Source organism: Trachypithecus francoisi, unplaced genomic scaffold (genome assembly GCF_009764315.1).
Source record: "Trachypithecus francoisi isolate TF-2019V2 unplaced genomic scaffold, Tfra_2.0 Lachesis_group3, whole genome shotgun sequence".
NCBI classification, from domain to species: Eukaryota; Metazoa; Chordata; class Mammalia; order Primates; family Cercopithecidae; genus Trachypithecus; species Trachypithecus francoisi.
Genome location: NW_022681468.1, coordinates 156,245,350 through 156,261,134, shown reverse-complemented (window position 1 = coordinate 156,261,134; position 15,785 = coordinate 156,245,350). Strand labels below are relative to the sequence as shown.

General features: G+C 43.6%; 1 protein-coding gene across 1 annotated transcript; it reads left to right on the top strand.

Moving 5' to 3' along the window:
- The first annotated feature begins 21 nt into the window (after nt 1-21).
- PGBD4 (piggyBac transposable element derived 4) lies at nt 22-2,314 on the top strand. Its single transcript, XM_033190685.1, has one exon. The coding sequence runs from the start codon at nt 545-547 to the stop codon at nt 2,300-2,302; it is 1,758 nt and encodes a 585-aa protein (XP_033046576.1). The 5' UTR covers nt 22-544; the 3' UTR covers nt 2,303-2,314.
- The last annotated feature ends 13,471 nt before the right edge of the window (nt 2,315-15,785 follow it).

The following is a 15,785-nucleotide window of genomic DNA, read 5'->3' as shown; positions in this document are numbered from 1 at the left end:
CCAACCAGAGGGAAGAAATCATGGCCGATCGACTAGCGAGGCGGAAGTAAGGCGGAAGTACTGCCCTAAACTCCCGGCACTCTGGATTGGAAGGCGACGCACAGTGTGTGTGTCAAGTGCCCAAGAGGTGAAAGTCAAGTGTGTGTTGCTGTGGCAGCCACGGAGGCCAAGGACCTCACGGGAGTAAAAGATGACGAGACTGGCTTCGGGAGAAACACCATCCAGAAAAGACCTTTCAAAAAACTTCTAGAGACTCCCCAAGACGTATGAGATGAAAGGCTTCTGTGTGCGTTTAACCCATTTCTCCTTAGCCCCTTGATTACGCGCTGCTGTGCCGGCGACTGCAGCGTTTACCGCGAGATAACTCGTGGATTACAGTCCCAACCTTACTCCCAAAGTTTGCCACGAAATGTCTCGCTTCTGTTATTTTCGCATGGTTCTGGTATATTGACTTTTGAAACAAAAGACATCATTCTGTTTGTATCATTTTGTTTTTAGTAGTGGTATTTCCACTTACAAAATACAGTAATTCTCGATCGCCGAAATGTCAAATCCTAGAAAACGTAGCATTCCTATGCGTGATGGTAATACCGGTCTCGAACAGTTGCTGGCCGAAGATTCATTTGATGAATCTGATTTTTCGGAAATAGACGATTCCGATACTTTTTCGGATAGTGCTTTAGAAGACGGTAAGATCAGGCCTCTGTCCCATTTAGAATCTGATGGAAAGAGCCCTACATCATCTGACTCAGGGCGCTCCATGAAATGGTCAGCTCGTGCTATGATTCCACGTCAAAGGTATGACTTTACCGGCACACCTGGCAGAAAAGTCGATGTCAGTGATATCACTGACCCATTGCAGTATTTTGAACTGTTCTTTACTGAGGAATTAGTTTCAAAAATTACTAGAGAAACAAATGCCCAAGCTGCCTTGTTGGCTTCAAAGCCACCGGGTCCGAAAGGATTTTCGCGAATGGATAAATGGAAAGACACTGACAATGACGAGCTCAGAGTCTTTTTTGCAGTAATGTTACTGCAAGGTATTGTGCAGAAACCTGAGCTGGAGATGTTTTGGTCCACGAGGCCTCTTTTGGATACACCTTATCTCAGGCAGATTATGACTGGTGAAAGATTTTTACTTTTGTTTCGGTGCCTGCATTTTGTCAACAATTCTTCTATATCTGCTGGTCAATCAAAGGCCCACATTTCATTGCAGAAGATCAAACCTGTGTTCGACTTTCTTGTAAATAAATTTTCAACTGTATATACTCCAAACAGAAACATTGCAGTTGATGAATCACTGATGCTGTTCAAGGGGCCGTTAGCTATGAAGCAGTACGTCCCGACAAAACGAGTACGATTTGGTCTGAAGCTGTATGTACTTTGTGAAAGTCAATCTGGTTACGTGTGGAATGCGCTTGTTCACACAGGGCCTGGTATGAATTTGAAAGATTCAGCCGATGGCCTGAAATCATCGCGCATTGTTCTTACCTTGGTCAATGACCTTCTTGGCCAAGGGTATTGTGTCTTCCTCGATAACTTTAATATATCTCCCATGCTTTTCAGAGAATTACATCAAAATAGGACTGATGCAGTTGGGACAGCTCGTCTGAACAGAAAACAGATTCCAAATGATCTGAAAAAAAGGATTGCAAAGGGGACGACTGTAGCCAGATTCTGTGGTGAACTGATGGCACTGAAATGGTGTGACGGGAAGGAGGTGACAATGTTGTCAACATTCCACAACGATACTGTGATTGAAGTAAACAACAGAAATGGAAAGAAAACTAAAAAGCCACGTGTCATTGTGGATTATAACGAGAATATGGGAGCGGTGGACTCGGCTGATCAGATGCTTACTTCTTACCCATCTGAGCGCAAAAGACACAAGGTTTGGTATAAGAAATTCTTTCACCACCTTCTACACATTACAGTGCTGAACTCCTACATCCTCTTCAAGAAGGACAATCCTGAGCACGCTATGAGCCATATAAACTTCAGACTGGCATTGATTGAAAGAATGCTGGAAAAGCATCACAAGCCAGGGCAGCAACATCTTCGAGGTCGTCCGTGCTCTGATGATGTCACACCTCTTCGTCTGTCTGGAAGACACTTCCCCAAGAGCATACCACCAACGTCAGGGAAACAGAATCCAACTGGTCGCTGCAAAATTTGCTGCTCCCAATACGACAAGGATGGCAAAAAGATCCGGAAAGAAACGCGCTATTTTTGTGCTGAATGTGATGTTCCGCTCTGTGTCGTTCCGTGCTTTGAAATTTACCACACGAAAAAAAATTATTAAGTACCGATCATCATATACATCTGTTCCATTAGGATTAGAGACAAGTGCTGTTTAGAAATAACTCCAAGATTGGGAGGCTGACCTGAATGGATCACCTGAGATCAGGAGTTCAAGACCAGCCTGGCTAACATGGTGAAACCCTGTCTCTACTAAAAATACAAAAATTAGCTGGGTGTGGTGGCACATGCCTGTAATCCAAGCTACTTGGGAGGCTGAGGCAGGAGAATTGCTCGAATCCATGAGGCAGAGTTTGCAGTGAACTGAGATCACACCACTGCACTCCAGCCTGGGTGACACAACGAGACTCAATCTCAAAAGAGAAAAAAAGAACTCCAAGAACAGTTTTGTTGTCATTGTTTGTTTCTTTCATTTTGTTTCATTTGAGACAGAGTTTCAGTCTTGTTGCCCAGGCTGGAGTGCGATGGCATGATCTCAGCTCACTGTAACCTCCACCTCCCAGGTTCAAGCGATTCTCCTGCCTCAGCCTCCCTAGTAGCTAGGATTACAGGCATGCGCCACCACATCCACCTAATTTTGCATTTTTAGTAGAGACTGGGTTTATCCATGTTGGGCAGGCTAGTCTTGATCTCCTGACCTCAGGTGATCTGCCCATCTGGGCCTCACAAAGTCCTGGGATTATAGGCATGAGCCACCACGCCTAGCCCCAAGAGCAGTTTTTATTTTTATTTTATTTATTTATTTATTTATTTTTTGAGACGGAGTCTCGCTCTGTCACCCAGGCTGGAGTGCAGTGGCCGGATCTCAGCTCACTGCAAGCTCCGCCTCCCGAGTTTACGCCATTCTCCTGCCTCAGCCTCCCGAGTAGCTGGGACTACAGGTGCCCGCCACCTCACCCGGCTACTTTTTTGTATTTTTTAGTAGAGACGGGGTTTCACCGGGTTAGCCAGGATGGTCTCGATCTTCTGACTTTGTGATTCGCCCGTCTCGGCCTCCCAAAGTGCTGGGATTACAGGCTTGAGCCACTGTGCCCGGCCCAGTTTTTATATTTTATTTTCACATTGAAAATCAGATTTGCTTCAGCCTCAAAGAGGGTGTTTATGTAAAATTAAATGAGTGCAGGCAGCGAGCTACACTTTTTTTTTTCCTAAATAGGAAATGGGAAGGAGATACTGTCTCTGAACAAAAATAGCTGGAGAAACATGTAACTGTTAACTAAGGGTAGCCTCTAGTGAAAAGGGTTGGAAGACAATTTATGTGATGCTACACTATTCTTCCTGTTTTAATTGCTTTACTGTGAACATAACAAGGTTGTGCTGGGGAGGAGAGCAGGGGTTGATTGCTGTCAATGTTGACTGCCAAGATTTCAGACATCATTTGCTCCAGTCCTTTCGTTTTCTTTTTTTTTTTTTTTTTGAGGCGGAGTCTCGCTCTGTCGCCCAGGCTGGAGTGCAGTGGCCAGATCTCAGCTCACTGCAAGCTCCGCCTCCCAGGTTTACGCCATTCTCCTGCCTCAGCCTCCCGAGTAGCTGGGACTACAGGCGCCCGCCACGTCGCCCGGCTAGTTTTTGTATTTTTAGTAGAGACAGGGTTTCACCGTGTTAGCCAGGATGATCTCGATCTCCTGACCTCGTGATCCGCCCGTCTCGGCCTCCCAAAGTGCTGGGATTACAGGCTTGAGCCACCGCGCCCGGCCTCTTTATGGTGGAAAGTAAAGTGACTTGCCCAAGATCTTTGTTGGCCATAAACATTGCTGTCTTTACTACAGATTCCTACTGAAGGCAATGCATGTTTTAGCCTTGTGCACTCTTAGAGTTAGCATCCTGAGAAACAGTAACAGCAATTGAAAAAAGAGATTCAAGAGCCAAGTACTCAGCCCGGGCAGGGGATGGGGACGTGATGCCCAGAGCCACCCCTATACTCCAGTCTCCCTGGCATCAGCTACTGCAGCCCTGGGGTACTTGCCCTCATCTTTTTGCTGAAGATAGTTACTTCTTCATATTTGATCGCTGGAAGGAGCAGTACTGCTCAGAAACACACACACACACATTTGACTTTCTTGTCCGCCAAATAAATCTCTTATTTGCTAGGGAACTGGTAGTTCAGGCTCAAGAAGTATATGGAGAAGGTTTATTTTCAATCTTTTTACTTTAAAATATGCCTTAGTTTTTGAATAGATAAGACATTCAAATTTAAGAAAGTAAAAGTCAGTTCAGAAGCGAGAAAGGAAAGATCAGTGTTGATTTTAATCAGACTGTGATGTACCTACTAGATACAGGGCCAGTGGCAAGGCCGTCAGAAAACTTTTTCCCAAGGCCACAGCACACCTGCAGAATACCTAACAACCTTCTTCTTTTCAGTGATCGCCACTTTCTTACCAATGACTTCACTTTGTTCCTCATGCCTCCGTACAGATTGCTGAGATACCAAATCCAGAGCCAAGCTTGACTTCCCTAGACACTCCTCAATAATTCAACAGAAGCCCAAATCTTGTAAAAGTTCCTTTCTGGGCCGGGCACGGTGGCTCACGCCTGTAATCCCAGCACTTTGGGAGGCCGAGGCGGGTGAATCACGGGGTCAGGAGTTTGAGATCAGCCTGGCCACATGGTGAAACCCTGTCTCTACTAACAATACAAAAAAAAAAAAAAAAATAGCTGGGCATAGTGGCAGGTGCCTGTAATCCCAGCTACTCAGGAGGCTGAGGCAGGAGAATCGCTTGCACCTGAGATGTGGAGGTTGCAGTGAGCTGAGATCGCACGACTGCACTCCAGCCCTGGCAACAGAGTGAGGTTCCTTCTCAAAAAATAAAAAAGTTTCTTTCTGTTCCCTCTTACTGTTATATCTTTGGTTTCTCTGGTGTGGAGTCTTCCTTACAGCAGCAAGCTCATAAACTTGACTGCAGGTGTGTTCCTTGGTGGTCTTTATCTGATAGACTTCGTCACATGGTACAATATTCAAAAGGTATGATATACAAAAAAAAACTCCTACCTCTCTCCCTGGTCACCTAATTCTCAAGAGGCAATCAGGGTTGCCATTTTCCTGAGTATTCTTCCACAGATAGTCAACTGTCTACAGAAAAATATATACATGAAAAACAAGGCCAGGCACAGTGGCATGCCTCTATTCCCAGCTACTCAGGAGGTTGAGGCAGGAGGATCCGTTGAGGCCAGGAAAGCCAGGAATTTGAAGCTATAGTGTGCTATGATAGCAGGCCTGCGAATAGCCATTGCACTCCATCCTGGGCAACAGGACCTGTCTCTGAAAAAAAAAAAAAAAAAAAAAAGACAAAAAAATACTTGTAGTTTTTTTTGTTGAAAAAGAAATCCATACATGCATATATATGTATATACATAGTATGCTACCAGTTGTGTGGAAAAAAGGGGCAAAATATATATTTATTTAACTTATATACAAATAACATTCTAGAAATAAAATTATTGTTTAATATAAAATACACTAATATATAATAATGTATTACCTAACATATGATTATGTATAACTATAATGTGTACTGTGTTTTACATATATATTTCCACAGCATGCTATAAATGCAATTCTGCACTTTGCTCTTTTTACTTATCTTGGAAATCATCCTTTATTAGTACATAAAGAGCTTCATAATTCCTTTTTACGGCTGTAAAATGTCCCAGCTTATGGATGGACTGATTCTCTATCAAGCAACATTAAGATTGTGGCCTATTTTACTATTCCTGATTTTGCTGAAGTGAATTTCTTTTGCCATGTGATTTCCACAGGTGTATATATGTAGCATAATTAGTACTAGTAGAAAGTAGAATTGCTAGATCAAAGAGTATGTGCCTTTGTAATTTTGATGATATTGTGAAATCTTCTTCCTCAGAAGTTGTTGCAACTTTCACTCTCACCAGCAATGTGTAAGATAACTTGCTCCTCCATACCCTCACAAATAATGAGCTATCAAATGTTATTTTTGCCAAGCAAATAAATTAAAAGTGATATCTCAGTTTTCGTTTGTTTGTTTTTTGAGACAGAGTTTCCCTCTTTGTTGCCCAGGCTGGAGTGCAGTGGCATGATCTCGGCTCACTGTAACTTCCGCCTCCCTGGTTCAAGCGATTCTCCTGCCTCAGCCTCCCGAGTAGCCTGGATTACAGGCACCTGCCACCACACCCAGTTAATTTTTATATTTTTAGTAGAGATGGGGTTTCACTATGTTGGGCAGGCTGATCTCGAACTCCTGACCTCAGGTGAGCCACCTGCCTCGGCCTCCCAAAGTGCTGGGATTACAGGCGTGAGCCACCATGCCTTGCCCTTCTTGTTTGTTTTGAGACAGAGTCTTGCTCTGTCAGCCAGGCTGAAGTGCAGTGGCACCATCTTGGCTCACCGCAGCCTCTGTCTCCCAGGCTCAAGCAATTCTCCTGCCTCAGCTTCCCGGGTAGCTAGGATTACAGATGTGTGCCACCACACCCAGCTAATTTTTGTACTTTTAGTAGAGATGGGGTTTAACCATGTTGGCCAGGCTGGTCTCGAACTCCTGACCTCAGGGAATCTGCCTGCCTTGACCTCCCAAAGTGCTGGGATTACAGGTGTGAGCCACCAGGCCGGGTCTCTTCTTAGTTTTTTAATCCCTCTTCAGCCATATGGTGAATTAAATCTAAGTTGTATTGTAGGATTAATGGAGAGCAGCTAAAGAGGAATAAAGCCACGTGTTCAGCCAATGATAGTTATCATGAAGAATAAAAGGCTCAAAATCCTAATTTTAAAATTCCAAATGCTGATTTTAAAATCAGTACATGTTGAGCTGAGCCCTGAGACAGGCCTTTGTTTCAGTCCCAACCAGAGCAGAAGTAAGCATTTTTGGAACCATAGGAAAAAGATTATTTGAGAAATAATGGAATGGGACAAAAGATTATAATGTGCTACAGCTCTCTGATCATTACACTTTCTAAACTGTGAATATAATTTTACTTTTCATAAATGATTTCATAAATTACAAAATTTAGAAATAATGCTGAAATAAAAACAGCTTCATCCCAAGTTTCCTGATTTTTTTTTTTTTTCTGTACATGTTTGATGACCCTTCTTTGATGGTGGTATCTTAGACACTTGTTCAGTTTCTTTTTTTTTTTTTCTTTTGAGGCAGAGTCTCACTCTGTCGCTAGGCTGGAGTGCAATGGCGTGATCTCGGCTCACTGCAACCTCCACCTCATGGTTCAAATGATTCTCTTGCCTCAGCTTCTCAGGTAGCTGGGACTACAGATGGCTGCCACCACGCCCGGCTAATTTTTTGTATTTTTAGTAGAGACAGGCTTTCGTCATGTTGGCCAGGCTGATCTTGAACTCCTGACCTCCGGTGATCCACCCTCCTCGGCCTCCTAACGTGCTGGGATTACAGGCGTAAGCTACCACGCCCGGCCTTGACACGTGTTCAGTTTGACTAACAGGTAATCAGTGCTCATCATAATACCCCCCGTAGGAGCCGGGACGTGTACTTTTCAGTGGGACAAAAGGTGGAAGAGGACCGGCAGTGAATAGTAACTGAGGTCTCTGTATCCCCATTTCTGCCTTCCTTTCTTCCCTTCCCTTATTGTCACTCATACTAAATTATCCAATGCTTCAAACTCCTCACATGCCAGGCTTATACCTCTATAGGCATCACATGGAGAAGAAAAGCCTGAGTAGTGTTTTCAGGTAGTACAAAATTCTGTTATCTTTACCATTTTCCAGGTAGCCACAGGAATTGTATAAGATTCAACTCCAAATTATGTGTTTTCCCATAATGTAGCCCTTGGACGCATGCTTTATAAAATAAACTATAATCATAATAAAATATTTTAGAAAGATTTTGTGCTGGACTGGCTCAGTTTGTCCAGTCAGATCACTTTCTTTTTTTTTTTTTTAATGGAGTCTCGCTCTGTTGCCAGGCTGGAGTGCAGTGGCGTGATCTCAGCTCACTACAACCTCCGCCTCTCAGGTTCAAGCGATTCTCCTGCCTCAGCCTCCCAAGTAGTTGGGACTACAGGTGTGCGCCACCACACCCAGCTAATTTTTGTGTTTTTAGTAGAGATGGGAGTTCACCATGTTGGCCAGGATGGTCTCGATCTCTTGACCTTGTGATCCGCCTGCCTCAGCCTCCCAAAGTGCTGGGATTACAGGTATGAGCCACGGCACCCGGCCCAGCCAGATCACTTTCTACTCTTACCCTGCTTTGTGACCTGGAAAGGGTGGACCTTTAAGGGCTGCAAAAATTCAGTTCCATTTCCTTCTGGCTTCCTGTTGGGTTCAGCCAATGGGAGCTATCAGTAACACATCCCTTGCAGTTTCTCTTAACGCTCCCAGTACTTCAACAATTTTAATGAAGGGATAGTGTACAATTGCCCCTTTTGAGTGTTTCCTTTCTTTCCTGCCAAGACCCTGACCCATATGTATTTCAAGTAGAACTACATATGTTTATTATTGCAAATAGTGTTAAAGTCAGAAGTGATCAGTTTACTATCCAAGCCGTTCACTTTTCTGCCTCTTCTTTTTTTACTGCCTAGCTCTTGACTTCACATCATGGCCACAAGGGGGTGAACAAAGATAGGGACAGAAACAAATCTCAAAACCCATGCTTTAGGAATTTTTATAAATGTTCGATTATACCAACAGAAGTTAACTGGAGTTTACAGGTAATATTTCTTTTTTATTCAGTGTTCTTTTTAAGTTTCTATTTTTGGCAACATTTTTATAGTCAGGGAAGTATAAAGCTATTTTTCAAAATAAAAGGGGAAGTAAACTTGCTAAAAATATATAATAGAATTTATTTTGAACTCTTAAAGTTGGAATCTGTGAAGAAACAGTTATCATCTTTATCTGGACTTTTCATGATCATTTAAAGCAACATCTTCGGGGACAGTTTCAGCCTTTCCCCCTCTTTCAGTATTCTGCTTGTCGGCACTGATGTAATGGTGCTTTTTAAACTATTCTGCACACACTGGCTATCTATTTACATGTAAGAGTTAGTCCGTTATAAGGTATGACTACAAAGTAACGAGGATTATACCTTTAGCCACTTCTCTTTTATATTTAAATCACTGGGTTTGTGGTTTTTTTTTTTTTTTTAAGAGTAACACTAGCAGAATGCTTGGGAAACTTCAGCTGTGCTAATCTCCAGATACCCCATTTACTTTAAGTGATTTTTGAGCTTTAAGTTTTCAAATCTCATTTACTTCAAGTAGACTAAGCTAATCTTTTTCACTCCAGTAAACTGCAGCCAATTCCCATAATATTTTTAAATGCTTGTCATCCACTAGGACTGTGGATTTGGCTTTCTGAAGTTCCCTATGAAGTCCTCTGAAATCGGATGGGTCATCCATCATTCTCAGAGGGAATTCAAGATGAATCCTAACTTGCCTCAGTGTCCTGCAAAAATAAATTATAATGGAAGGATTTCACGTTCCTCATTTTACTCTAAATTCTCATCCCTTCCACCAAAATTCAGTGAAAAACATAAGTAAAATAAATGGTGAAAGCGTGAAGATATGCTAAATAACCTATAAACATGAAGAGGAGGCAATCATCTTTGATATTAAGAAATGTTATAAAATTATAAACATCCCAAGATATTCTAAAGTGCTTTGTAAATGCTCAACTGTAAATATTCTTCGTTACTGTAATTGAACAAGAGTAACTAAGAAGTGAAAGCGTTAGGGGGAAGGAGTTACGTTGCACTGACTATGCTTTGTGCTTTTAGGTTCTGCTGGCCTGGTAAACCCCGCTTCTCAAATGGCCTGTGGTACAGGTGTAGAGATGTTCAATGCACTAGGAGGGACACAGGCTAAAGGACTGGCTCTAAGACCAGTCACAGAACTTAAGCACAGTAAACTCCAGCTCCACACACGACATCCTAAGCCCTCCTTGTATAGTCTCTGTGTTGCTGCCTCACATGCCAGCCCTTATAAAGCATTAGTGCTCCATTTGTATCTCTACATAATAAATGCAAAAGCTGGATCTCCTTCATGCCTCTATTAGGGTTTTACTTAAAAAAAAAAAAAAAAAAGCTGTGGGCTGGGCACAGTGGCTCACACCTGTAATCCCAGCACTTTTGGAGGCCCAGGCAGGTGGATTGCCTGAGCTCAGGAGTTCGAGACTAGCCTGGCCAACATGGTGAAACCCTGTCTCCACTGAAAATACAAAAATTGGCTGGGCATTGTGGCACACCACTGTAATCCCAGCTACACGCAAGGCTGAGGCAGGAGAATCACTTGAACCCAGGAGGTAGAGGTTGTAGTGAGCTAAGGTGTGCCGTCACCCTCCAGCTGGGCAACAGAGCGAGACCTTGTCTCAAAAAAATAAATAAAAATTTACTATCATCAATGTGCAAATGGGTGGATGATAAAATTTAATCATCTCAACTATTTTTTATTTATTGGGGGTTGGGGGATGATGTCTTACTCTGTTGCCCAGGCTGGAGTGCCATGGCGCCATCTCGGCTCACTGCAACCTCCACCTCTCAGGTTCAAGCGATTCTCCTGCCTCAGCCTCCCGAGTAGCTGGGACTACAGGCGCCCACCACCGCGCCTGGCTAATTTTTTGTATTTTTAGTAGAAACGGGGTTTCACCATGTTAGCCAGGATGGTCTCGATCTCCTGACCTCGTGATCCACCTGCCTCAGCCTTCTAAAGTGCTGGGATTACAGGCGTGAGCCACCGCGCCCGGCCCATCTCAACTATTTTTAAGTGTACATTTTAAGTGTACATTTCAGTAGTGTTAAGTATGTCACTGTTGTAAGTATTAAGTTATCGTTGTTGTAAAACTAATCTCCAGCACTTTTTCATCTTGCAAAACTGAAACTTTACCCATTAAGCTCCCCATTTCCCGACAGCCTCTGGCAGCCACCATTCTTTCTGCTTCTGTAAATTTGACTACCTTTTTGTTTTGTTTTGTTTTGAGATGGAGTCTTGCTCTGTCACCCAGGCTGGAGTGCAGTAGCATGATCTTGGCTCCCTGCAACCTCTGCCTCCCAGGTTCAAGCAATTCTTCTGCCTCAGCCTCCTGAGTAACTGGGACTACATGTACACGGCCACCGCTCCTGGATAATTTTTATATTTTTAGTACAGATGGGGTTTCACCATATTGGCCGGGCTGGTCTGGAACTCCTGACCTCGTGATCCACCCGCCTCAGCCTCCCAAAGTGCTGGGATTACAGGTGTGAGCCACCACACCCGGTGAATTGGACTACTTTAACTCATACAAGTGGAATCATACAGCAGGTATCTTTTTGTGAATAGCTTATTTCACTCAGGATAATGACCTCAAGGTTTATTCATGTTCTGGCATGTGTCTGAATGTTTTTCTTTTAAAGACTGAATAAACTACATTGAATGTATGTACTATTTTTGTTTATCCATTCATCTGTCGATGGACACTTGGGTTGCTCCCACCTTTTGGCCATTGTGAATGATGCTGCTAAGAACATATGTATACAAACATCTGTTCAAGTGCTTTCCTTCACTTCTTTTGGGTATATACCTAGAAGTGGAATTGCTGGACAATATAGTAATTCTATTTTCAGTTTTTGTTAAAACTGTCATACTGTTTTCCATAGTGACTGCCCCATTTTACACTCCCACCAACAGTACACAAGTTTCTCCACATCCTCGCTGACACTTATTATTTTCTGTTGTGTTTCTTTCTTTTTCTTTTTGAGACAGGGTTTTGCTCACTTTCCTGGGCTGCAGTGCAATAGCATAATCATGGCTCACTATAGCCTCAATCTCCTGGGCTCAAGCAATCCACCCACCTTGTCCTCCCAAGTAGCTGGGACTACATGCATGTACCAACTCACCTGACTAATTGTTTATTTACTGTGGAGACAGAAAGAAAAATGTTGCTCATGCTGGTCTCAAATCTGAGCTCAAGCAATCCTCCTGACTCAGCCTCCCAAACTGGTGGAATTACAGGTGTGAGCTACCATGCCTAGCCTTTAGCCTATTTTTAAATAGGATTTTGTTGTTGTTGAATTGTAGGAGTATTGTATATATTTTGAATATTAACTTCATATCAAATGTATGATTTGCAAATTTTTTTTCCATCTGCAGGTTGCTTTTTCACTCTGTTGATTGTGCTATTTAATGCACAGAAGTTTCTAATTTTGATGTAGTTCATTTTGTTTTTATTTTATTTTGGTTATCTATGCTCTCCTTGGTGTGTCATGTCTAAGAAATAATTTTTTTTTTGTCGTTGTTGTTGTTGTTGTTGTTGAGATGGAGTCTCGCTCCGTCGCCCAGGCTGGAGTGCAGTGGGACAGTCTCAGCTCACTGCAACCTCCACCTCCCGGGTTCAAGTGATTCTCCTGCCTCAGCCTTTGAGGAGCTACGATCACAGTCACGGGCCACAACGTCTGGCTAATTTTTGTATTTTTAGTAGAGGTGGGGTTTCATCGTGTTGGCCAGGCTGGTCTTGAACTCCTGAGCTCAAGTGATCTGCCTGCCTCAGCCTCCCAAAGTGCTGCGATTACAGGTATGAGCCACCACACCTGGCATGAAATCATTTCTAAATTCATTGTCATGAAGCTTTCCCCATATGTTTTCTTCTAAGAATTTTGTAGTTTTCTTATTGTCTTTTTATGACTACCTTTTCTGCATTTGTTGGGAGATTTCTCTGCTTCTTGTGGGATCTAGACTACTCATGTCCTGTGGGTAGAGTTGTTGGTCAAGGATGTGTTTGTTTACTCAATCATGCTGATAGAGGCAGGAGGCAGATAAACTCTGGGCAGACAGGGGCGGGTCCCTGGCAAAACCCCACTTTTGAGCTCAAAAGCCTGAAACCCATGGCCGAAAGTGAGAACCTCCATCCCTGTGTGCCGTTCTCTCTCAGCTGGTTCTTTCTGAATAACGTCTTTTTACTAATTCAATGCTGCCTTTTCCAAAACCACCTACTGCCCGTCCCACACACTGTCCTGTGCCTGTAAAGATCCCAGACTCAGCCAGTAGAGAAGAGAAGCAGCTGATGTCAGGGAGAGGTAACCTGACTTCAAATATGACAGCTGGACGTTGGAAAGAGGAAACTTGACTTTGGAAGAGAGAGGTAGAGAGATCACTTGGCTTTAGGGGAGAGCAACCTGCCCTTCCCATCCCTTTCCAGCTCTCCTCTTTGCTGAGAGCTGCTTTTGCTGCTCAATAAAATTCTCTGCATTTGCCATCCTTCAGTTCGTCTGTGTGACCTCATTCCCCCGGGCACTGGACAAGAATTCAGGATGCACCAAGTGCGGGTAGCTGAAAAGGCTGTCACACTGGCCCTTTGCCCTCGCTGGTGAAGGGCAGCCACCCCACTCAGTGAGGCAAAATGCCCACTGAGCTAATAACACACTGCTGTTTGTGAATGGCAGAGCTAAGCGAGCATTGTAACACGCCCTCTAAGGCCTTGGGGTCACAGGTACTCCCACCTGGATACTGCCATGGGGCCTGCAAGGAGTTCACTTCTGGCAGCCCTAAAGCAGTGGGCTGGTTCCTGCACTCACTCTCCTATGCACTCCCTCCAGCAAGGGGTGGAACATGGTTGCGGACCCTAGCAAACAGAGTTTGCTCCTGCTGGTGCTGAAGTGACCGGCTGATTCCCACACTCCTTTGCTCATGTGCTCCATCCAGCAAGGGCCTGAGCAGAGTGGGCTGAGTAAATGGGGGACCCCTGTCATGAGTTCTACAAAGGGGTCAAGAAAATCTATTGTATCGATATTGCTTTTGGAGCAGTCCTCTCCTTTATTTAATTTAATTTTATTATTATTATTGTTTTTTGAGATGGAGTCTTGCTCTTTCACCCAGGCTGGAGTGCAGTGGTGTGATCTTGGCTCACTGCAACCTCTGCCTCCCGGGTTCAAGTGATTCTCCTGCCTCAGCCTCCCTAGTAGCTGGGATTACAGGCACACATCACCGTGCCCTGCTAATTTTTGTATTTTTAGTAGAGACAGAGTTTCACTATGTTGGCCAGGCTGGTCTTGTACTCCTAACCTTAGGTGATCCACCTGCCTTGGCCTCCCAAAGTGCTGGGATTACAGACGTAAGTCACTGTGCCTGGCCAGTCCTCTCTTTTAGAATGGAGAATATTTTCCTAGGTATAGATTCTTCTAAAACTGACAGCACCTCTCAGTTTTCACATACATACATATCACCTGCGAATGTTGTAAAAAATGTACACTTTAATTAGGAAGGCCTGGATAGGGCCTGAAGTTCTTAATTATTTATTTATTAATTTTTTTTTTTTGAGACAGAGTTTCACTCTTGTCGCCTGGGGCAGAGTGCAATGGTGTGATCTCAGCTCACTGCAGCTTCTGCCTCCTGGGTTCAAGCTATTCTCCTGCCTCAGTCTCCAGAGTAGCTGGGATTACAGGCATATGTCACCATGCCTGGCTAATTTTTGTATTTTTAGTAGAGACAGGGTTTCACCACGTTGGCCAGGTTAGTCTCAAACTCCTGACCTCAGGTGATCCGCCCGTCTTAGCCTCCCAAAGTGCTGGGATTATAGGCATGAGCCAGCGCACCTGACCCAAACAGGTCCTGCATTTCTAAGAAGCTCCTTCATGCTACTAGTGGATGGACCCACTTTAAGTAGGAAAGGAGGAGACCTGAGATTATGTACGGCCTTTTGTTCCTGGGTGGGCTATGAGGATCCTCCAGTCCAGATGCTAAAATATAAATTATTTTTCAGTTTTTATCATATGACAAGCAGCTCCATAAAGTTTCATATAGCACTACAGGATCTCATTCTTTTTATTCTCACAACAATGCTGTATCTTATGACTTACTAAGGATGTCAATTTGGTATTCATGAGCTAAATTAGCAGGGTATGAGAGTTTACCACAGGGCTAGTCACAATTTCGGGGAGGTCCTAAGGACTTTTGCCTTTGTAGATCACTTTCCTTCATAAAAAAATTAAAAATTATATTTTATTACTGCACTGAGATAAGGATACAGGCAGATTCATTATTGTATATTCACTATTGTTTATTTATTTCTTATTTTAAAAGGAATTAAGACATTTTTGTGGAGCCCTGAAAGTATCATTGGCGCTAGGCCCTGTATCTCCTGTGCCTAATGTGAAAGCTGGCCTTGGTTTGTTGAAGACTCTAATTCAGAATTCTACGGGTAAAACTGGCAGCCATACAATACTTGGCAGATTGCTGAGCTCCCACAATTAATGGGCAGAGGCAGATAGTTGGAATTCCTATGATTTTCAGACAGGATGCTGTCTGAAACCGGATCAGCAGTGTTGTTGTGAGTTGGTCATAATTTTCCATTGCTGCTTTTGTTTGTTTGTTTGTTTGCTTGTTTTTTGAAACAGAGTTTTGCTCCCTTGCCCAGGCTGGAGTGCAGTGGCACGATCTAGGCTCACTGCAACCTCCACCCCCAGGTTCAAGCGATTCTCCTGCCTCAGCCTCCAGAGTAGCTGGGATTACAAGCACACGCCACCATGCCCAGCTAATTTTGTGTATTTTTAGTAGAGATGTGGTTTCACCATGTTGGCCAGGCTGGTCTTGAACTCCTGACCTCAAGTGATCCGCCCGCCTTGGCC